The sequence below is a fragment of the Pezoporus occidentalis genome, unplaced genomic scaffold (genome assembly GCF_034315485.1).
Source record: "Pezoporus occidentalis ecotype Australia unplaced genomic scaffold, CSIRO_AGI_Poc_V1 ctg2, whole genome shotgun sequence".
Taxonomy (NCBI): Eukaryota; Metazoa; Chordata; class Aves; order Psittaciformes; family Psittacidae; genus Pezoporus; species Pezoporus occidentalis.
Window position 1 is genome coordinate 20,806,320 of NW_026913855.1, and position 23,900 is coordinate 20,830,219.

Consider the following 23,900-nt stretch of genomic DNA (forward strand, 5'->3'; position numbering starts at 1 on the left):
GGCACACATTGATACCTTCACATAGGCAGGCATTAGCAAACACTGACAAGATGGGTGCTGATGCCTTCACGGTGAGATAGAAGTAGATAGAGGCACAATTTTCTGATCCACACAAACTGGAGTAGTACCAATACTGCCCCCATGTACCTTCTCGCTTGGATGAAACCCACTAAGATGAAGGAAAGAAACTACCCCAAAACAGCCTCTAGTGGAAGTTATTGTCCAAAGGGGTACAAGGATACCATATAGGGGTTACTGGATACAGGGGAAAGTGAATTTTGTGTTCATGTGATGTTTATAGGAAAGGAATGAAGGTGGGAAAAGTCAGGGACCAATATGGATTGGGTTAGGAACAAGTGTGGCAAAATAAAGGGAAACATGGATAAGAGGTCACGTGTTTAAACGGGTGGCTGCGCAGTATGCTTGTCTCACTGAGCTATCACCGTACTTTGTCCTAACTTATTACATCCTGTTCCTAGCCATTTTCTCCATGGATGAGCTTGATTATGTGTATGAATACTAACAAACTTCAAAACAGACACTGTTTTCATCTGTCATGATCTGTGGGGTCAGCTATTTTAATAGTTCTATTGGGCATATAATGCTCAGTCTTGCTGTGGCAGGCCTTGGGAACATGGAGCTGCAGCAGGTTTGCATCTGGCAGGCTAAGACAGCAGGAATCCCCCCACATTCTGAGGCCTGCTGAAGTCAGCTGTCTTCTAGCATCCTCCTCAGAAAAAGACAGGAAAAATAGCCGGGGGAGGGGATGGAGGGTAGGATACTGGGGTAAAGAGTCTGGGGGCTGGGGGTGGGGGGGTTGTTTTTTTTTTTCGTCCCAAGCCAGACATTGTTGCTCGTCTTTTCATTTTCTCAAACAAAGCATTAGCACAAAGTTCATTCTTCTAGGACAAGTTTACCAATTCTGCTTCTAGTTACTCACCTGTTCATAGTTTCTTCAAAAAGAGTAACCCCTGATGTGGATAATGAAATTCTGATTTCTGGTATAAAAAGCTTCAGAATATCTGCACCTGATCCTTGGTTTCCTTGTAAAAGGAGCCATCAGTTGACAGAAATGTTTTATTCTGTTTTAGAGTTAGATTACACTTCCCAAAGGTTCAATGATTTAGCTATATGAAAACTTGCCATAACTTACTGTTCAGTTTCGGAAGCTTTGCTCTGTATTATATTTAATACGCAATCTACAAATAAGAATTGGATGCTAGAACAATAAATTGGCAGCAGGTTAATGCTGAAAAGAAGGCTTCCAGAAAAGCAAATGCTGCTTTAGTTCCCATGGCACCATCCCAATATTTGTTTTATATTCCTGAGAGAAAAGAGGAAAGCAGAACAAATGTAAAACCTCCCACACAAATTCTCAAAGTAATAATATTATTCACCCTAAGATTCCAGCCTTGCTGTCAGGCTGCTTTTTTCTGTCAAGTTTCTAAATGCTTTTATTGAGGAAAGATAATAATTACAATTATCCAAAGTTTAAGTCAGTGAGCTTTCATTCAAACAGATTAACTGTACACTCTCATTGAAAACTCATCTAATTTGCACAGTATGATTACCACAATCAGAGACTCATCTATATGCTTGTGTAAATGAGTTATTTGCCTAATCATCACCTTTACAGGAAAATTCTTGCTTTGTCTCAGTATTTATTCATACAGATGATCTCAGTATTTATTTCCACAAATATTCACTTGTGCAGATTTTTTGTTTTGCACCTTCCAATGATGTACTTCCGATCTGTTCCCTTACCCTTTTTCTTATCAGTCCTGGTATCTGCTTTGAGTAATTCCTTGGGCTGAGCAAGAACCTTCCTAGAATGCTCAAGAAATTAGCTTTTTGTTTCTTGTTTTAAGATTTCTTTTTGCTTGCTTGTTTTTAGATTTCAGTTCAGCCATATTTATGCACCTTTGAGGAGAAGAAACATTATCAAAGTTCCTTTTATCATATTTTATTTGTAAATATGTTTTCAAGGCTGCAGATCTTTGTTTTCCTAGAAAGTAATTATTAAATTGGCACTTAAATGGTGGTACCATAGGTGCTTAAACACTAAAAAAAGGCCATGTAGCTTATCTAGTAGTGCCAGAAGGGATGTTCAGCGAGGTAGTTCAAGAAACAGAAAGCAACAAACTCAGTACAATTAAGTCAATATTCAGAAACACACCTTAGCTTCTCTGTGCACAGACGTTTATTTCACCAGATCTGATTGCCTCTAGTTGCAACCTATAGCCAGTTCTTTGCAAACTGAGGAAGATGAGTCCACAGACTCTACCTGAATATGTCAGCTGAAGGGTAAACCTTCACTACATTAATATATTCATTAGTGCAGATGTTGTGTATTTGCCAAAGCAACAGGAAGTTAGTTTTCAGGAGTATTTTATGTATATTTACAGACTAAACAAAGTCTAGAAGCAAGGCTATAGAAAACCCTCAGCTACATACCAGTAATTGCTAGAATTGAGCTCAGTTTCAAAGTATGTTCTATATTTCGTTCATCTAGCAGAAGTGATAGGATAATCTTACAGCCGTCAGATCCAGGCCCTGCTTTCTTAGACAAGTTTTGTCCCCTAAACAGCGTTTTTCTGAGTGGGAAACATTTGCTGGGACATTGCTCCCCTTTAGATGCATTTATACTTACAGTGATCGTGCAGCAAATGTGCTGAAAATACCAACCTTTAGAGTGAGTTTAATTAAAATGTTTAACAAAGCAATCTGGTTACTTCACAGAAATGTTCTTCCAGGATTAGTTTATACTCTGAAAAGAAAAAAAATCTGGAATCAAAATCTCTTACTGGACATCTCTAGAGATTGCCAGCACAAGAGGTTGCCAATAAACAGCCTACTCAGGTGCTCTACCTCTACCAGCAAAACTGAGAAAAGCCTAGGCACCTTCAAGTGGCCACCTCTTTTGGTAGTCCCACTGAGAGAGGCAAAGTATGGTGCTGCATAAATGAGCTCTTAATGGCTCTCTTTCCTCTTTGTGATTCTGTTTTCTTAGTGACTCTGACCAAAAAGCTGCAGCAGACAAGTGAAGGGAAGCTTCAAGCTACCTTTGGCTTTTAAATCTTTTCCAGTGACCAAGTCTGACCCCAAAGGCTCTGAAATCAAAAGAAGACCTAACACTTACAGTGACATTAAGTAGCACTTACAGTGACCTTAAGGGCACTTACAGTGTCATTAAGGCTCTTTCAAACAGGCTAAAGAATCAAAGAATAGTTTGCTTCAAACGTTTGACATGATGCACACATATCTGCAGGTGGGTTTAAGATGATGCTGAGCTCTGTTCAAGTAAGAAATTGCCAGCACAGAGTCCTTCAAGCAGAATTTGCTGGGACAGTCCTGACCCAGAGTGAAAAGCACAGCATGTGACTCCAGGTCCTTTTAAATGGAAGCATAGCTGTGTAGTTTTAGGATAAGGGTCTTCCCTGGGAGCAGAGTGATTTTTTGACTGCTTCACACCCAGATTGCTAAGTACTGAGTACCACCCTAGTGTTATTCCTAGAAGACTGCCAAATAGAGTAAGGCCTTATTTTGATGCAGAGGGTTGACCAATGTACAGGGGGGTTGTACAAGGGGGTAGTACAAGGAGCCGTACAAGGGGGGTGTGCAAGAGGGGATAAAGGAATTTTGCCTGTTTAACAGAAAGCATTGTTTGCAAATACCTATCAAGCTTGCCATGCAGTACCAGGACAATAGGCTATTGATAAGGGGGAGAAACAGTCTGATAAGGGGAAGAAACAAACTAATAAGGGGGAGGAACAGTTACTTAGTTCCAGTGAAGACCAGCTTTGTGGTTTGGACTTTGACCAGTCCCCTAAAGAGCATGTGTGACGGCTAGAGGTGAAAAGTTCAGGCTCGAGGAAGACTCATTTACTTCATCTTGAGATCCTCGCCCATGACCAGGGGGGCACTGGGCAGGCTCAAAGGACCTTCTAGCTCATTATAATACAAAGCGGGGATAGGCGTATTGTGCAACGTTATGAATATATATAAGTTTAGAGAGTAAATGTAGAGGGAAACAACACTGAGGTACGCATGCCTTTGGAGGAGCTGTCCCCCATGCGTCTCAGCTCTGAATAAAAGCATACCTACTTTACAACCTTAACGAGTTGTGATGTCTATCTGCATATCAATTTAATGATTAGTGATTACATTAGATGGACTGATTTGATGATCACTCTCTCTAGCAGCAAAACTCCTTAAAGACATTTCCATGACAGCTTTTTGTTTCTTCTTCCAAGAGTTCTACAAATCATCAGCATGAGGAGATGACAAACTGCCGAAAGAAATAAGAATGGTTGGCTGGGGATGGAAAATTAAAGCATGCTTGTAATCAGAGAATATGCAGCACCATGCTATTTCTTGAGACTATGTAAAATGGAATTCTTGGGCAAATTACTGTACAAATATTTCTACAGTCCTAGTGACTACAGCTTACTCCTATGCCACAGCAAAACAAATCTGAAGGAAAAAAAAGGCTACTTGGAAAACAGTGTGCTCCAGTCTAGCTTGCTGCATATTGTTGTGTACATTTTGATCTGGCCTCAAAAGATAGTGCAGGTTATGCAATAGTTAAATAGAAAACAAAGAAGCCAGAAAAAAAAATCAAGTGTAATTTAAAAAGGATGCAAAAAACCAAACCCATGTATTTTCCTACACAAATTTAGGAATTCTAGGAAATAATATGGAGTAACTGGAATGCCTGCTTTTAAGTGAGGATGTTGGTAAGTTGACATGTTAAGAATGAAGGAAAAATATCAGTGGGAGGATATAGTATCAGAACAAAGTGTGCTGGAAAGGCTACTCAAGGAGCCCATAATAGAAGAAACAGTATAGCTGATCTGATTCAGGAAGTTGCCATCTAAGTTTCCACCTGTACTGTGACACAGATTGCCTCACAACTATGACATGAACTGTAACATAACTGAGAGAGGAGCCTATATTTGGCATCACTTCATAAGTGGTAGTTCTTTGTAAACAACAGCAAACAGCAGCTTTTTGCAAAGGGCAGCACTTTGTGTGCTGCAGCTCTTCATGAATGCCAGCAAACAGCAGCTCTTTGTGAACAGCAGCTGTTCATGAACAGCAGCTCTTTAGTAGAAAGAAAGACTTAAGTCTGGGGGGGTTGTTTCGTTTTGTTTTCTGGCTAATACCAGTTCACCCATGTAAGATGTAAATGCCTTCAAGATAAGAAACAACAGCAAAATGGTTAAGAAGTGTGCTGGAATGATCTACATTACTTTGTGTCACTCTGGTCACTTTTCTGTGGATGTGTGTTTTTTTGTTGTCGCCGTTATTGATGGGCTGGACTTTGAAATGACTTTCTGAAATTTTATGCCATTTAGAAAAACCTAAGCTTTGGATCTGACCCCTGTTCAGATGCTTTTTGCTTATTTTCCGGCTTTCATTGTAAGCTGAACTTTAAGCTACTTGTCTACTTTGAGACCAGCAGCAACAAAAAGTACACTCTCTCCTATGGCCCTGTCTGTGGTCCCTGCCTGAATCATGCTATTGTTTATAAGCATGGTAGGTCAAACCAGCAACTGGTTATGAGGAAACATGGTCTATCCAACCTCTACTTACTATGTTAGTGCCTCAAGAACCTAAGCAGAAGTAGAAAACAGACCGCATTCTGCTTTTCAGTTTAATTTGATCTGCAGCAATGTAAAAGGTATTTTGCTATGACTACTAGCACTGTACTCAAGTTAGAACATTCCACTGGAAATGCTATTTCCCCTACAAACTCATACAGAGATGGTAAAAAGTTGGAAATATCTTCCCTGAGAGTTTATCTTGGCAGCAGCACAGAGGAGACACTATGGCAGCCTGACTACTGAAAGACAATGCATGGTAATGACAATCTGTGCTGGAAATTCTGTAAGGAAATCATACCACCAAGCATCCTAATTCCTGTCTTTCTGTGAAAGCAGACAAAAGCAGCACAGACCACTCTGATGCCCTGAATGACTTAGCAGACGAAATATAAGCAAAAATCAACTAGTCTATCCTTTAAACACACTCTTGAAGGACAGATGAATTTAAAATCACAAGAAAAATGGGGCGACTAAAAGACAAGCAGCTTGCTGAGAAATGCATTCAGAGGATGTCAGGGCAAAGATACAAGTAGTGGATTTCTTTACATGGCACAGAATATATGATAAAAACAAAAGGAAGGATTATGATTTACATGAAATTTTTATTAATAAAATGAGAGAATTATTCCAAAGTAAATGTTTGTACCTCTTAATTGACAAAACACCAGAGCTTTATATACAATGCTTTTATTTACTCAAGTCTAGCCTGAAGACTTCACTGGACCTTCAATCATTGTTCTAATAAAGGCTCATTATGCATGAAATACAGCTTCATCTAGCTTGAAGTTGAGCAAAAAAATGCTTTTTTAATTAACTTCTTAAATGGTATGAATTATCTCTTTCATTTAAACTCTGAGCTGATCCTTAGAGATTTCAATGTACCATCATTAAAATTTGTAGATAAAGCTATTTTATTTCAGATCCAGTAGTTTTGACATACATCCCCAGAGGCCTGATTTAAAATGCATCAATGTCCTCATTCTTTCTCAAATTACCTGAGACACTTAGCAGACCACAACAACTTTTCAACTCTTACAAATACATATACAACATACAAATAAATTAAATCAACACAAATCCTCTTCTGACTTCTAGAACCTTGCTTTAAAATCATCATATTGTTCTCATTGCCTGGCCTTGGCTTTCCTACCCTGGGTTCTCAACCCTTTCTAAACTAAAACTATAACACTGCATTGACAATGAGCCATGAAAGTAGGATCATTTGAAATTAATTGTGCATTTCCACAGGTTATAGAATTATATAATCATAGAATGGTTAGGGTTGGAAGGGACCTTAAAAATCATCTGGTTCCAACAACCCTGCCATGGGCAGGGACACCTACCACTAGACCAGGCTGCTCAATGCCCCATCCAACCTGGCCTTGAACGCTGCCAGGGATGAGGCAGCCACAACTTCTCTGGGCAACCGGCTCCAGGGCTTCACCTAATATCTAATCGAAATCTACCCTCCTTCAGCTTAAAACCATTCCCCCTTGTCCTATCACTACCTATGCTTCAAAAGCCCCTCTCCAGCTTTATTGCTGGCCCCTTTAAACACTGGAAGCTGCTCTAAGGTCTCCCCTGAGCCTTCTCCTTTCTGCATTGAACAAGCCCAGCTCTCTCGGCCTCTCTCTGTCTTTATAGAAGAGGTGCTCCTGCCCTCAGAGCATCTCCGTGACCCTCTTCTGGACATGCTCCAAGTGTTCCATGTCCTTCTTATGTTCGGGGCCCCAGAGCTGGATGCAGGACTGCAAAAGAGGGGGGTCTCAGGAGACCTGCTGGTCATGCTGCTGGTGATGCAGCCCAGGATATGGCTGGCTTCTGGGCTGCCAGTGCACTCTGCTGCGTCATGGGAAGCTTCATGTCAATGAACTCCCCCCCACCCCCAAGTACTTCTCCCCGGGGCTGCTCTCAATCCAGTCTCCACTGAGCCTGTGTTTGTGCTTGAGATTGCCCCAGCTCAGGTGCAGGACCTTGCACCTGGGGTCCAGTTTCAGACAGTTGTTTAACCTTTAAGATTACTTTTAAGAAAACCATTGCCTTTGCATATTTTCCAGTGAACAAATGGCATAATAAGTCTTTTCTCTTCAAACGTTTCTCTCCCAATTTTGAATTATGTCATAGGGTCTGGATCAGAAATGAACACTTTCAGCTGCTTTGAAAAATGTTAGTCACAGAAATATCTTAAAATAAGCAGTGCTCAGCTTGGCAAAGGGTGCATGTTTTCTTTTTGCAAGGAATAAAAACTCAATTTATTTTACTGTTTCAGGATTACTTAGCTGTCATAAAATCTTACATTCCACTCACTATGCTGAGAGTCTTTGCCTTCACCAGACTCAGACTTTCATCATCTATGCTTATAGTGACCTAGACCCCACCCAGCAGATGAAATAGTTAAACTACAGTACAAAACAACTTCTGCCATAGCTTGGGAAGTTCACTTTTTTTTCCTTTGGATCAAATTCTGCTATTGCTTATTTTTATTTGGCAAAACATTTTATATCTCAGAACCTCTCTTTCAGCAAGCCTAAGCAAAGGAATTCTACAGCATTACATTATAATACAGCTAATACTATATTTTGAAGAGGGATTTTCACTGCATTTTCACTGCATCAAGGTTATCTCGTTCATTAGGGCTTGTGAGACTTTCAGTCAGCATTCCCATTTTCACACGACTTGCTAAAACTTCAGGATTCATGCTTGCCACCTAGTGGCTTTGAACAGAATTAGAGGCGATCAGTTAAAGGGCTTTTTGTGCTAGAAGACAGTTGCTCCAATCTATGGTTAAGTTTGAAAATAAAAAAAATTGTTCTGGAATTGTACGTGGGAAAGATGCTTATTCCCTCCATATAACCATTAACTGAACTCAAATAGAAAAGACAGGATTAATTCATGGCCACTGAATCTCCTCTGAAAAGAACAGCCATGGTTACTGCATTTGAACATGAACACCTACTTTGACTGGGAGAGGTTACTATGAGGACTCTTCATATCCAATGTGTCCTTCCATACAGCAGTCCTAGAAATTCGTAAGGCAATCCAAGCAGAGCACAAGCATTCTTTGTCTGCCTTCAGTAAATAAGATTGTTACTTGTTTGCAAAAAAAAAAAACCAACAAAACCTAAATAAGATTTCGTGGGGGCTCTTATGACCATCTTTTTCTGTTCTGCAGAAAATGTGCATACTTCAGGGGAGATGGTTGTTAAATACAAGATAGAAACAGTTCAGTCTAGAACCTGCCAAGCACCCTCTCCCAGGACTAATTCCTAGGTTGCAGAAAGGCTCCACACAACTGGAAAACAGAAATAAGCTTTTGTCACTGTGTGAATTTTCTTTCTGGAATTGCCACCTAAAATAAATCATTTATCAGAATTACTTAACTAGGATCTTAATAAAATATTATACTATTGCCAGCCATAGCACACATCCATGTATTCTCAAAATCGCAAATACTAAAAATGGTCTCTAAATTCTGCCAAATTCTCAGAATACCAGTGTGTCCTAGTTTTAGTAAGAAATACTTAAGAGTATCTATGAAATGTTAAGAAAAAGGCAAACTACATGGCTGGGGAAAATGACGTCATCTCAGATCAAGGAATGAAGAGGGCAGGTGTAAACAGGAAGAGCTGGTCTTCACATTTTATAGCCTTGATAAAATCAGTGGGTCTACAGAAAGGCCACACAAGCAGTGCTAGTAAAGTCTGCTTTCGAAGCAGAGGAAATTTATCTGCCCTCAATGAAACACACACAAAAACTGGCAATACGTGCAACCTCTACAGTTCTTAAAGAACTTCAAATCCAGACAAGAAAATAATTTCATGCTTTTGCATTACCATGGAAGTACTCCAATATCTATTATATGGATCAAGACAGGCACATATAATAATGTACACCTGTAATGAGTGCTTAAGTCTTTAGATGCCTTTATTTTAAAAGCCACAAATCCACTATGGCTGTATAAAATTTTGCCTCTCAGTAGACTTTCTACATCTGGCTTTTAAGGAAGTTCCTTATATGTGCCAGTATTTATAAAACAGTGATTGTGGGAAAAACAGAGAACACAACTGCAAATGACTGAATTTGGTACAATCTTCTCCCACCAGCCACCTTTCTTTATTGGGGGGGGGGATGGGTTGGGGGTGATGGATAGGGAAAAATATATATTATTCTTACTAAGGTAATGAACAGACACGCTTAACAAACAGGCTCTCTTTACACAGATGCCATAATAATAATGTACTAGCACTTGACAAGTTCTGTGCAATTTTTTAATGCACAGTTTCTAGAGTTCATCAATAAAAGTAGGTCATGACAAAATCATCTCATGAATGTATAGTATAACATTGATTTAAAAGATACAAATAAGGAAGTAAGAAAATGGACTATCATTGAATTATTTCCAATACCATTAGCTAGCAAGTATTAACTGGATATCATTATCTTAAATTCACTATTATCTTCATTTTAGAAAAAATAACCTTCTAATCTGGAAACTCTCCTAACATTTCATTCTTTCATCTGACTGCAGGTAAAATACTTGCAAATACAAAAGAAAAAGAAGAGTTGACAGTTTCGTAACCAATATTATATAGGGTATGTATTTTACCATCAGAAGTTGACTCTGCTCCTTTTAGGAGCTGGATGCATACATTTCCTGGCTTTCGCACTACAAAATATTTTTCTCCACAGATTATTTGTTACTTCTATGTCATGTTTATAAAATAAAATAAAACCAGATTTCATGCATTTTAAACAACCTTTCTTACACATTGTACTCTTCAGCAAGAAAACAGGGTCCATTCTGGTTCACGTCAGTGCATTTCACAAAGAAATGGTATTACAAAATACAATTAAGTGATATCTTGGTTCGAAACTTCTGAATCTAATGAAATTTTAAAAGTAACAGTTGATAATAAATTTCAAGATAGAAACTTGTCACTATAAAGGGTCTGGGCCATCACTGAGAACTTCAAATGCTTCCCAGTTTCATGCTTGTGATTTCAGAAGCAGTAACAAACAGTTATGGCAGAAGTATCAGATCTAAATCCTGAACATTTATTGCTGTCAAAAATATAAAAAAAAACCCAGAAGTATAAAAACTGATGCATGGATAGAAAGTTAGTGATTAAGAAACAAGGAACAGAAGTCTGCCGAATTCTAATAACTGTAAAAGATGAAAACTGACTTTTAGCAAGAATTTTGTTTTACGTACCTTTACTGGCATTTGAAATAAATGCTTTTGAAAAATATGCTGTAAAATTTCTTAATTGTTTATTAATGAAAGTTTTGAAAAACAAGAGGAGACATTCCAGGGTTTTTAGGGTGTTTACAAACAGATGAATAGCAGTCACACAGATTGTATTTTTCAGTGTTAACAATACAGACAGCTATAAAACAGGAGAGTATCACACACTGTCTGCAAGTTTGCTTCTTTCCTCAAATTGCTTGTCTACTGCAAGTGAAAGAGCCTGAAGAAACGTTGTCATTGTAACACTGGGGGACTGAAAATAAGGGAACATCTTGTTAGACACACTACTGCAACAGGCATATATAATATTTTACACACAAATCAGTTTTTAAAAGAGAAATATTTGACTTCCATGTAACAAAATATTCAAAATGCTACAAAGCATAAAACTCTAGGTTTATTTTAAACCAGCTAACACATCAAAGTCAAAGTCAAGCTATGCAAAGTCAATTGCTATTACTGTGGATTTGCTTCAAAAAAGGTTTTAACAAATTAATGTAATTTATTAAGCGGCAGAGGGTTTTGCTCCAGCAAGATATTATCAGAGAAACAGTATCAATGTTCTGTCACAACATTTAATTAAAAGAGAATGCTGTTGGATAGGTCAATCCCACATGTCTTCTTCAACTTTTTAAATTATGAGAAGCACAAAATTCTTCCAGTCCACAAAGCTGCAGCAACAGTGCAATTTAGCTTAAAAGGGGGGTGTAGGCCAAATCTTTTACTTCATACAGTGTCCAAATGTCTTCCCACTTGTCCAAAACCAAACTAAAATATAATACAATAAACTTACTTGAATATAAAGTGCATGTGCTAGGAAAGGAAGTTTTCTCAGGACCCGGCCACTAAGACCTTCACTTCTTCTATAGTAAAACAGAAACAAGTACTGCTTAAATGCTAAATATCCACTCTTAAAAGAAGTGTGTTCTGTGTTTCTCACATAAGTTGCTCTAAAATACTCAAATCAAAATTCAGCAGGTCACTTTCAGCCTATGGGAGGCTATACAGTACAGAAAAGCAAGCAAGGGTACAGAAACAGCGTAGTCACATTTGCCTGCCGATGCTTACACCATGCCCTTCACGTCACTGTGCCATATCTCATTAATCTGGGGAAATGTCTACACTGAAATGGTATATAGACATACCCTGGAAGGACTTGAAAAGTTTGTTTTGAAGGCTGCACCTCTCAGCTACCAATTATCTCCTTCTTCCCGCCAGTTACACACTACTCCCTTTACCTCACCTACTTAATATATAGAATCATAGAATAGTTAGGGTTGGAGAGGACCTTAAGATCATCTAGTTCCAACCCCCCTGCCATGGGCAGGGACACCTCACACTAAACCATGCCACCCAAGGCCTCGTCCAACCTGGTCTTGAACACCGCCAGGGATAGAGCACTCACAACCTCCCTGGGCAACCTATTCCAGTGCCTCACCACCCTAACAGGAAAGAATTTCCTCCTTATCTCCAATCTAAACTTCCCCTGTTTAAGTTTTAACCCGTTACCCCTTGTCCTGTCACTACAGTCCCTAATGAAGAGTCCCTCCCCAGCATCCCTATAGGCCCCCTTCAGATACTGGAAGGCTGCTATGAGGTCTCCACACAGCCTTCTCTTCTCCAGGCTGAACAGCCCCAACTTTCTCAGCCTATATGTTTCTGTCTCCTCCAAATACCTCTCTATGTAGAAACCAAACTCCTATGCCTGAGAAAACTTTATTGCTTTTACTCTGCTCCTTACTGGTTAAGATTACATAGAGCAGAAGGAAAACAAACTTTCCTGACTTTATCAATGTTATTTTATTTTGTACCACAGAAACCAGTACCTTGAAAAATATATTGCTTGATATTGCAAATATAATTATTATTGTTTCAAGGATTGTGATGCTGAAGTGAAAGACTATTTTGCTCTACTAGTATACTCAGCAAATCACAACACTGTCCATTTGCACTTCACTCCTTTCACCTTTGCTTCTGTCCACTTACACCTCGATGCTAAAAACTCACTTGGTAGATTGCAGCAAAGCATTCTAAGACACTTTCTTAGCAAGAAATAAGGCCAATGCTATTTATGCTAAACTGCATTACAATTCACCATATCCACTGAAACCCAAGGCATCTTACTAATCCAGCCAGCAAAATTTGTCAAGAGGACTTCAAAGGGCACAGTGGAAACCAGAGGAATACTAAGCCAAGCTAGATCTGAGACTAAGAAATGTTGGAAAATCCTGATTACTTCTACTCTTTGTCCCCTGACAGGTTTTGCAGTAACTTTACCAGAAAAAAATGGAGATGTGTGGAGATGTTTCAGAACTCCAGCCATATTCAACTATTTTAATACATCATTCCACAACTCATATATTACAAAAAAGTAGAATTTCAGAATCTTACCTTGAGATTTCTTTTAGTACAAGGCTTAACCTTGACACATTATTTTCTACAAAGCCTATCATCTCTAGCTCTCTGAGTGTCAGGAGCTGCTGTCGAGGATATATTATTTGACACTAGAAAGAAGAATTATACACTGTTGTATGAAAAAACTTAAATACATTCAAAATTAACTTGTACAGTAAGAGTGGAAATAAAGAGAAGAAATTAATTTTGTGCATTTTTGTTATTTAGGAAATATGATTAAAATGTCAAATGTATTTAAATAGGACATTTTAGAGTCTTGCTTTCAAAATATTACCTTCATCAGTTCTTCCAAGCAAGAAAGATAGATTCTAAATATTGCTGCAGTGGATGGAGGTCCAATGTATTGCTTTATGTCAGCCCTGTCTACAAAGGCCATGTCAATTTTCTCTGTAATATTTGAAGTAGTCAGGATAACTACATTGGGATACCTTCAAGATAAAAGCAGACTTTTAGGTCACATGTACAATAATTATCTCCTTCTCAGCCACTACTTATTACACTACTTCTGAAGCTCTGGCCAGTGATCACCAATCTATTATTTCAACCATTTCTCAAGCGCGCACAGTGTCTCAAGTATACATGGTTTTCTTTAACCCTACCTTAGAAGTGTTATACATTAACTATCTAGAGCCTACTGGCATAGTTTCTGACCCATCTCCTTGCTCAAAGAAATACTGAAAGAATATTCTTAACAGTAGCTATTTTTAGAGGAAGCCTGTGAACTTTTATGTGTGAGGAAGCCACTTACCTTTCATTAGCAACAAGACAGGGTCAAATATGTGGCACCTTTCTTTCTATGAACAGAGCCAAGCAAAAAGGGGAGGAAAGTGATACAAATAAAACTGAATATGGTAGGCTGCACTAAATCCAGCACACAAAGCAGACCAAGCATCATTAATGATTGCTTATAAGCCATGTGTTGTGCAAGTCTGCTTTAAATTGACATCCAGAAGCTCTAAATAATGAATGAATTCTCCACTGATCTTATTCTTCTCCCCAAGCAGATACCATGGCTATTTGGCCTGTATCACTCCCTAGCTTTAAAGGAAGCATACCATCTGATATGATTGCTCACTCAGCTACATGCAAAATATTCTGTTTGATTATTCCTATTTCTTTTCACAGTTAGCATGATTAACAAAGAATAGTTAATTAACCAATTTGGTTTAGTATTCTAAGTAGGAATTAAGATTTAGCAGGAATCAAATACCTTTTCCTGTTGCAACAATGAGTTTACCTTTTAATCTGATCTATTTGTGTCAGCACAGCATTCACCACACGAATAGCATCTGAAGGCTCTGTGCCTGCCTTGAAAGCACTACGGGCTGCTGTGAGGCTTTCCACCTACAGAAAACCAAACCAACAAACAGAGAACCAAAAAACTATATTAAAAAAAAACAAACAAAAAACAACAAAAAAAATTGCCCAAATCACTCCCCCACCTTCCCCTCCCCAACCCCCAAAAACAAAACATGAAGGATTGCACATTTGGACTGCTGGCAGCAAGCAAATAATCCAATGTACCTTCAGATTCTTATGTCTGGTATCTAAAACTTCACCTCCCAAATTTTTGTTAAGTAGGAATTTACAAGGAAAGAGAAAGGAATGTCAAGGAAGTAAAGTAGAGTGAGTGAAATTCCTGACTGGAGAATGGAAGCTGTTTATCATACTAATTAAATTTTGCAAGCAAAGGGGGAACAAGACACACAGAATAAGGAATACATTGAATTTAGAATTAGCTTCCCCATAGGAACTCCAATATAACAAAGCTAATAAGGTACATATTTACTAAGGTGCTTACATATGCAAACCAGAAGAGAATGACAATAAACTGAACCATGATAATGCTTTTTAGAGCTTTATGATATATGTAAGAGCACAGTTAATACAAACCTAGGGTACTCTGAAGTTTAAAACAATACCCGTAACATACAGCAGCAAAGGAAGTTCCATGAAGAAAGTTTTAGATTCATTTTCAGCTGGAATTTGCCTGCTAAATCATACTTTTTTCCTCACAAATCGCTGAAATCTGCATCAGTCAAATTGAAAATTCACTCGGTTGCACAAAGTTATGTAACTTACAAAAAATCATAAGTATGCTTTTATTAATCTTTAAAAGTGAGCATTCTCAGAGTTCCCTCCCATCTATTTGCTTTCTGCTAAATTTTATGTACATCAATGCTATTAGAATCATACCTCATCAATCAGTACAAATACAAGAGCATCTTTGTCATCAATTAACTCTTGAATCTTCTGGAACATCTTGGTTACAAGCTTGCCACTCTAGAAAGAAACCATATGCATATGTTTAACTATTTCCTTATCACACAACTTTTCATGCCTTACCATATTTAAAAATTGAATTACCTGCTTTTTTTAAAGTAACTTTCCAATATAGCTTCTATTTAAGTGTTCTCAAATACATTAATTCTTCTGAGCAATCTTTGGTATGTATACCTATTTTATTAAACAAGCTCAACAGAAACAGTGTAATTTCTAAAAGTCTACTTAATTAGCTGCATCAATACATACCTCAGAAAACCATTTAGAGAAAAGGCTATGGCTGTTTATCTCAATTAACTGTCCATACCTATACCTAAAGTATGAAGGGAAAAACAAGTATCAACTGTACTGTACATAAAAGTCGGTGATATCATTAACTTCCATATATCTCACTCTCCCCATTTCAACCCTGGAATTCTGTGAATTAGTCCCTAAACTACTTACCTTTCAAAACATAATACCTGTTTCGAGTTTGTCATTTCCAGAAACGTGCCTCACTAGAATTTTTTATATTAAATTACTATCAGGATTCCTTCATTAGAACAGGTGCTATTTAAATACAGTTTAAGTAATAGTACAATGCTAATAGTCTCATTCTTCTGTTCATGTAAGGCTTTGTTCAGTATAGCAAGAACACACATAAAAGCAAGAAGCTCACTTACTTAGCTCTGCATGGATAACCTTAGAACAAAATACCTCAGCCAGCCATTATGTCGACCATGTTTATCACAAATTCAGCTTGGCCTACAGTCAGATCCACTCCAGTATTTACATATTATATTACACCTAGCATTTTATATAACTTTTAAAATATATGTAATTAACTTTGTTAAGCAGCTATGGAGTTTAAGGTTAACTTATTAATCACCTGATATACAGACTGACCTCTGCATACTGTGGCACTCAAGACAACCCAAACAAACAGGTTACAAAAATGATTACCTATTAAAAACAGGCTTTCTTGAACATGAAAATACAAATAGCAGGCTCAATAGTCTGCGATTCTTTGCCCTTTAATATTAATTGATGTACAAAGTGAGCACAAACAAATTACTATATCACCACTGGAACTTTCTTCACATACCTGGGCATAAATAGACATTTTAAAATACATTAAAATATACTAACCAGTCTCTATCAGAGTCAATTTTATTCATAGTTTACCTAGCTAGCAAAGAACTATGAACATTAGCATATGGCACCACTTACTTAATAGCAAGTATTAAATATCTTTGGGCTACTGCAAAAGAACAATTAACAATAGTAAACTAAGTGAATAAAATTCCAAAAATTATCACCTGTATGACAGCCGAATTGTCAGCTTTTGAGCCAATGCTTTACAAAGAGAAGTTTTCCCAGTTCCAGGAGGGCCTGGTTTGAAATCAAATCCATAAATTACACAGAATCTGCATTATACTGTTAATTACATGTAACATCATTATAACTACCTTATTTCACTACAGCAGTACCTGTAGAATAAAAACACAAAGACAATGATTGTGAACACCAGCGTAGTTTTAGAAGACTGCTTACTCAGCTGCAGCCCTAGAGCTGACCTTTGAATTCATATAATTTTCAATTATTCGTAAACTTAGTGTAATAGCTTGTATGTAGGCACCATAAAGTTAAAATACAAAACAGACACAGAAGTCAGAAGTATCACCCTAGCACGTCTTATGATTAACAGTAATCTCAAAAATCAGTGCTATGCTCATATCTTCCTGAAACATACTTTTCTAACATGCAAACCAGAAACACATCATGCCTAGTTTGACCAGCTGTCCACTTGCCTAGAAATGTCTACATTGGGGCAACACAGAATATCTTAGGAAGTATGCTGTGGGACAAACCTTTCGGGTCTGTTTTGACACACTATTGAAGAGCAACACAGACCATCTCCAAATAGACAAGTACAAGCATAGCTAAACATAGAACGAATGTATGGAAGATGATGTATGGGTGCTAAACATACTGATAACATCAGCCAGAAGACAGTACTTTCATTCAAAACCAATACTGTCATTTTAGCATAAATGTATTTTGCACTACAGTTGAGGACTTCCCAGCATTAACTTCTTTGTGATTGCAATAATTAACTCATTACAAATATTAAATAAATCCTAAATATATTGTTAATAGTCTGAAATAAATAATATTCCAAACAAAAATATCCTGCAGCTTCTAAACTGATGGTTATAACTTTGATATAATCAACACTGATAAAAAACATTTTCACTATGAGCTTTTTATTTATGAATGCCAGTTTTGACAACAAAATTGTCAAGACTTGCTATTGATTAATCAACAGCAAGCTGCATTTTGCAAGAAAACCGATCCAGTTGATGTTACTCTCGTTTATGGTATAACCTACCCAGTAAAATAGGACTGACTGAAGATTATGGCTTCACTGAAATAGTAATAACCAAATTTGCAAGCACTGCCTACATATTTGGCAATAGAATACAGTGTTAATAATATAACACAAAGACTGATTTCCCAGTTTCCTCAGAAGTTTTCATAGAGCCATAACTAACAAAGTTTTAATACTGCAATAGAACTGTAAGAAATATATGGCTCCTAATGCTCTCAGTAGCTGCATTACCTTTTGAACTTAATAAAAAAAAAACAAACAGCATCACTTAAAAATAAAAACTAAGAAAAAATAAAAATCAAAACCAACTACTGGAACTGCATTGCAAATTCTAGAATCTAAATTCCTGCAAAACATAGTACATGAGAACATTAATTTCATTCTGACATTAAATTTAATCTAAATCTGTGTAAGAGAGAACACTTCTCTGCTGCTTTTGCATCATCTAAATTCACTATACAGAAGGGCAACACAAGTTTTACCAGAAAGAAAGTATAAACAGATGGCAAATTAATCTACTTGATTTAAGACAGATAAATTTTACCGTGCAGCAAAACAACTCTGTTCCATGATATCAAGTTGCTGTCAACATTTTTGTCAGAAAATAGTAGTGTTGTCGTCACATAATCAAGTAACTAATTATAGAGGAGAAAAAGACACACACAAATTAGAGACATATTAAAAAATACAATTACAATTAGAAGCAATCTTCTAACTACATCTACTGTATACTCAAAGACCAAAACAAAATAGGCTTACGTCATTTAGTCAAAGGTAAATTTTCTCTCACAAAGACTGGAAATTAATTTCCTTCCTGCCCTCAGAAAAAAAAAACATAGCATGTACTGGGCACAAATGGACTTCCAGAACTTTTACATGAATAAATGAAATGCTTTAAGAAAGTGAAAATATTTTCATTTTCCATTATCCCACTTCTAGTGTGTCTTTAAAACACAAACTGCCCAAGCACACTGAGTCAAAGACTCAAACTCCAGGTCATGTTTAGATGTATATTTGTTCAGTTTTTTATAGTCAACCCACCAAAGCATTTCCTGTCACATTTAAGTTCCTTTCTACCAAAGCATTTGTATCAGCAACTGTAAGGACTTTGTAGATTGGTTATCCTTTCAAATAAGGGAAGTTGCATGCACTTCCCTGAATGCTTCCTTCTCAAAATAATACTACTTCATTTTAGAATTATCTAGAATTATGAAGTAGAGAACTCTCTCAACAAAATGTATACAAATCTCAGGTGTGAATCTACACTGATTTTTTGCCTATAATAACACCTGATACCATATTATTTTATATTGCTGTTACCTGTAATATGCTTTTGATCTCTATGCCTTAGTAGGACAATAGTATTCCTGCAATATCTCACGCCCAAGATGTAGCAATTACACAACAGCAAAAAAACTGAATTCCATCCAGCATGTTTTTCAATTACTATATCAACACGAACATTTTGAAAATTCACAGCAACCACTAGTCTGTAGAACCCAACCACACCCAGCTAGCTCAATTGTTTAAGAATGAACATTCATCACAATTGCTTTTACAAAAGTTAAGTAGTTCTAATTTTAGTCATTAAAAGCCGCTTCTTCTAACTCCTTTCTACCAACATACACTGACAGTCAACAGTTATTAACTTGCTGTTATTTAGTACATCAGTAAGGCTAATTAAAGTCTTGTAATTTCACAGATGATTTGGAAAGCAGCTCCATAAATCAGACAGCTGTGGATGTACTAATTGTTGTTTACCTTATAAATGAAGTAAGTACAATCATTGTAATGTTTTGCTTTACTATAGGTGGTTATAAAGACTTAAGTGAGAATACTGTATTTATGTTATTATAAACAAGCACGTGAATTACTTGTGTCCAGAAACTTCAGGTAGAAGTAATTTTTTTTAAAAAGCACAAAAAACATCTTAGTGAGTGATGTCGAAGACCAACTGAACTATGTGTGGTTTTTACATCACAATTATTGAATTTCAGATTCCAGTATTACAGTTCTATAAACTGACAGTTATCATTGCAACCTTTGATGAATGCACAGAATCTTCAAACTAGAAAATGACCCCATGAAACTGCTTTGTTTCTTCTAAATATTTTACCAGCATTTAAGTGGGAGCCAACTCACTCTAGTTAAATCATTCAACGGGGATTTGTATGAACAGTGACAGTGCTTGCTGGCTGACATTACTGCTACCAATGAACTACCTAGCTGCTGTCAGAAACACATAATTAAGCTCCTATTACCTTTTGACTAGCCTGTTACATGGCCATTTGATATAATGGTAATAACCACTTTTGTTAAATGACCATTAGCTATAGTCACAGTGGACTGATTAATGGGACAAAACCTGGTGGAAAGTAGTGCACCACACAATAAGTTGAACACTTTGAGTGATTTAGTTTCCTTGGTTAGTTTACTGCAAGGTAATCAGTGCCACACCAAAGATCTTGTGGGATCTTGTGGGACTTTCAGAATGGAGAAACAGAGAATCAATTTCAAAGAATGCTGCATAATTTTTTTCTAAGCCTCTCTGAAGTTATTTCTTTCCCCCAATTTTCTTCTTCCCTTCTAGAAAACTATGCAACTCATGAGCCTTAAAACAAGGTGCAGTATTTTAATGAAGTGAATTTCTACCCTGTTCTACAGAACATCCATAGTTTTTTTACACACAGGCTGATATGCCTAAAGCAAAAGTGAAAGAGATGTTATAAGCTGCTACCAAAACACCTCTAGCTGTTGAATTTCTGATGTCTGTATAATAAGCCAATGCATAGGAAGAAATTGTTTATAATTTGTGACATAAGCACCACTGAACCCAGTTTCACTGGGAAACAGATTTTTACAAAGCTGACTTCACAGTAGTACATATTGATACGTTGTAAATATGATGTTTAATCTCAAAACATCAGCTCTGACTTTTGTTAAGCATTTTTCAAAGAAGTATGTAACTATCAAAAATTACATAAAGGTTTTTTGAGCTGATGATTCCCAAATAACTTCTTCACGGAATGCCGAAAACTTCAGACAGGCTACTTTTCAACTCTTCTCAAGAAATTTTAATCGTTATTCGTTTTCAACTTACATGTGATTTTACTTCAGTTTCATAGATAAGACTTTCCCAAAGGCCATGGAATTCAGCTGCAAAAGCAACACATTATATACCTGTTTAGGATAAATCAATCTGGGAACTTGTAATATATCACTGCAGCACAAAGCAGTTTTTAAATTATTCTTAACTAAAATTAAGGATTAAGAACAAATATATGAGAGCAGTTAAAATTTTGGGGAAAAAAATGAGTTATTTTTTCTCAAAATGCAAACACTACTTTCTAACAAATTCAGGAGTTTCTGTTCCATCAAATAACTGTGAGTAAAAATTAATTTTCTTCATTTCTTAACATGAAAGAAAAAACATTATTCTTTCTATCCACAATAAGGGATGGACCTACATTTCCCCAAGATACAGAGATATGAAAAGTTGGGGTGGGAGGAGGGTTCTAAGCCCAATTTTATCATTCAGGTTTTTTTTCCTTTTTTTAACATCAACATGTAGAGGACAATAAAACAGAAAAAAAAAATTTTTATTTGGGTATCAATCATTTCTAGCTGCTGGTTTCTAACTTTCAGGAAAGAATAAATAAATACTAAACAATTATAAACCACAATAACATAGGAATAATGTCAAAGTATCACATTGAATACTTACAGAATTGATAGTCAGGCATGTTTTTACAACATGCAAAAGAGCAAGAAATGTCTCAGAACAGCTCCCTTTGAGCTTAAGCTCAGATTTGTACTTCCTCTCCCAGTCGCAGAATACAACCTCCCCAAGCACAAGACAGTAATAGACAGGCCATGCTCTATTGGAGAACAAAGCCTTCTAGCCTTTCCAAGACTTTTTTTCATTGTAAGTGCTCTAGACCTTCCAGAAATACCATCTAGGTACCTGCTGGTAGCACCCAGTGATTAGCTGCAATGATATCCTCATTCTCTTCTTCCAGATTTTCAGAGCTCGGTCCTTCTTCATTCAGATGAAAAATATGAAGAGAAAGACTGCCTTTGCTCAAGTCAATGGGCTAGAACAGACAGAGAATTTTAATACATCGTATTTATCATTCAATCCTAATGATAACATGAAAAAGTTACAGCTTTGGTCCATCCAGCTTTGAAGCCTACTACTTATGTTTCAGACCTTAGTTAGGGATGTAGGTCCAAAAACTTAGCCACCTTTTCCCAGTTATACCAGTTTGGCTATTAAAGATACTACAGCATCCTAGAAACCTTGTCTTGCTTATGCCCTTTAGCTATCGGTAGTTTACCTACGACCAGTTCGCAGGCATATGAACAGAGCTGTACATTCTTGATTGTGAATACCTGTCTGTCTTTCAGTTTCAGATCCGTATCCACAATTGACACAGACTGCACATTGTTGTTAAGGAAACCATCATCAAATTCTGTCCACTTGTAATCACCAAACACAATGTTATGTCTGTTCAACAGCTTCAACACACTCATCCTGATATCTTCTTTCTTGGCGACACTAACAAGAAATAAAGAGCATTATTTATGATACTGACATTTATAAGGAAGTATGAAGTAACATAAAATGATTTATTTCATACATGGAAAAAAGCTTCCGGCTTTTGCCAAAATAAAAAAATCCATACAACCTCTCCCCCCAACCCCCAAAACAAACCACCCAGATTGTTTCAACTAGGAAAAGCAGAAAAACTCATGGCCAAACCACTCAACTGAACTTGGTACACCTTACTTGGAAGCTCTATTATGCTTTCAAGTCTAAGGACAGCTGGTATTTCAGGATGGGGACATGCTATATGGAGAATTCCAGCAGAAGAGGCAAAAACTACATAAAAAAAAGGAACACCATTTTAAGATTTCAGAAAGGAATTAACTTAATTTTGCAATTTTGGTGATACATTCCCTGTGTGGATTCACAGATCCTTGTCTTTTAATTCTTACAAAATGAGAGCAGTGGACATTTTACACTTTGACTTTAGCAACGTATTCAACACAGTCTCCCAAAGTATCCAGATAGCCAAATTGGTAAGCTAAGAACTGGATAATGAGACAACTTGGCTGAACTGTCCAGCTCAAAAGGCTGTGATTAGAAGTACAAAGACTAAGCAGACCTGCCAGCATGTCAATTGGGAAAGGCGAGGCAGTGCTGGCAATAATGGCACTCAAACTGTTTTTACATCTTCATTTGCACCATGGACAACAGGAATGAAAGCAAGTACAGCAAGTTCACGGATAACATCAAAGCAGGGAAAACGCTCAGTATACTAGAGGGCTACCTATCAGAGGGACCTCTGCAGGTTGAAGATACGGCTTGACAACAATCTATTGAAGTTCAACAAAAGTAAATACGAAACCCTGTCCCTCCATCTACTACCCAGTAAACAGTACAGACCAGAGTCCAACGTACTTGGGGAACAAGATGGCAATGAGTCGTGCTCCTACAATAACAGCCAACCTTATTTTAGGCTGAGCACAAATGTTAGGACAAGAGATTCTTTCAGTCTACTAGCCACTTGTGAGACCACATCTAAAATACTGTGTGTGGTTTTAGGCTCTGCTGTATAAGAGCAAGTACAGAATAGACTATTAGGAGGCTAGGTCACAAGACACACAAGAATCTGAGACGTTTGTTCAATCTTAGGAAGCGACACCTATGTGGAAACTTATGGGAGAGTATAGAGAAGGCAGAGAAGAGTGCTGTGCACGGCACAGGGTCAAAATGCAACAGGACGCAAGCTCCAACAAGTGAAGTCCCGACTGGAGACCTGTTTGATTTCTGAAGAACTTCCACATGTATTTGAATGTTGTCACACACATTTGGGAGCGCTTGCTTCAATTCCCCAGCGACTTCATCCATTTTTTTCCACTCCTGGGGGAAAGCAATACCAAAGAGCAGGCTTTCAGCAACCGTTACATGACA

The 23,900-nt window shown here is 37.3% G+C and overlaps 1 protein-coding gene and 1 long non-coding RNA gene across 2 annotated transcripts in view; one reads left to right on the forward strand and one right to left on the reverse strand.

Annotated features, from left to right (window-relative positions):
* LOC134163341 (uncharacterized) overlaps positions 1 to 23,900 on the forward strand; it is a 110,076-nt gene that overhangs the window by 52,502 nt on the left and 33,674 nt on the right. The window lies entirely within an intron of this gene.
* Positions 10,856 to 23,894, reverse strand: TRIP13 (thyroid hormone receptor interactor 13). Its single transcript, XM_062618113.1, has 13 exons — positions 23,746 to 23,894; positions 22,316 to 22,481; positions 21,888 to 22,017; positions 21,024 to 21,079; positions 18,468 to 18,558; positions 16,851 to 16,923; positions 15,802 to 15,865; positions 15,466 to 15,552; positions 14,507 to 14,613; positions 13,544 to 13,697; positions 13,246 to 13,358; positions 11,648 to 11,717; positions 10,856 to 11,107 (listed from the first exon to the last, which is right to left on the reverse strand). The coding sequence occupies exons 1-13, from the start codon at positions 23,835 to 23,837 to the stop codon at positions 11,012 to 11,014; spliced, it is 1,299 nt and encodes a 432-aa protein (XP_062474097.1). The 5' UTR covers positions 23,838 to 23,894; the 3' UTR covers positions 10,856 to 11,011.

Bases quoted from the DNA above. Each gene is read 5' to 3' on its own strand.
- TRIP13 (XM_062618113.1), bottom strand. From the start codon at position 23,837: ATGGATGAAGTCGCTGGGGAATTGAAGCAAGCGCTCCCAAATGTGTGT. The intron at 15,866-16,850 runs GTGATAATTTTT...TTCATACTTTAG, and splicing joins ACAATTCGGCTGTCATACAG to GTATAGGTATGGACAGTTAA. The intron at 11,718-13,245 runs GTAAGATTCTGA...GTTTTACTATAG, and splicing joins GTACTAAAAGAAATCTCAAG to AAGAAGTGAAGGTCTTAGTG.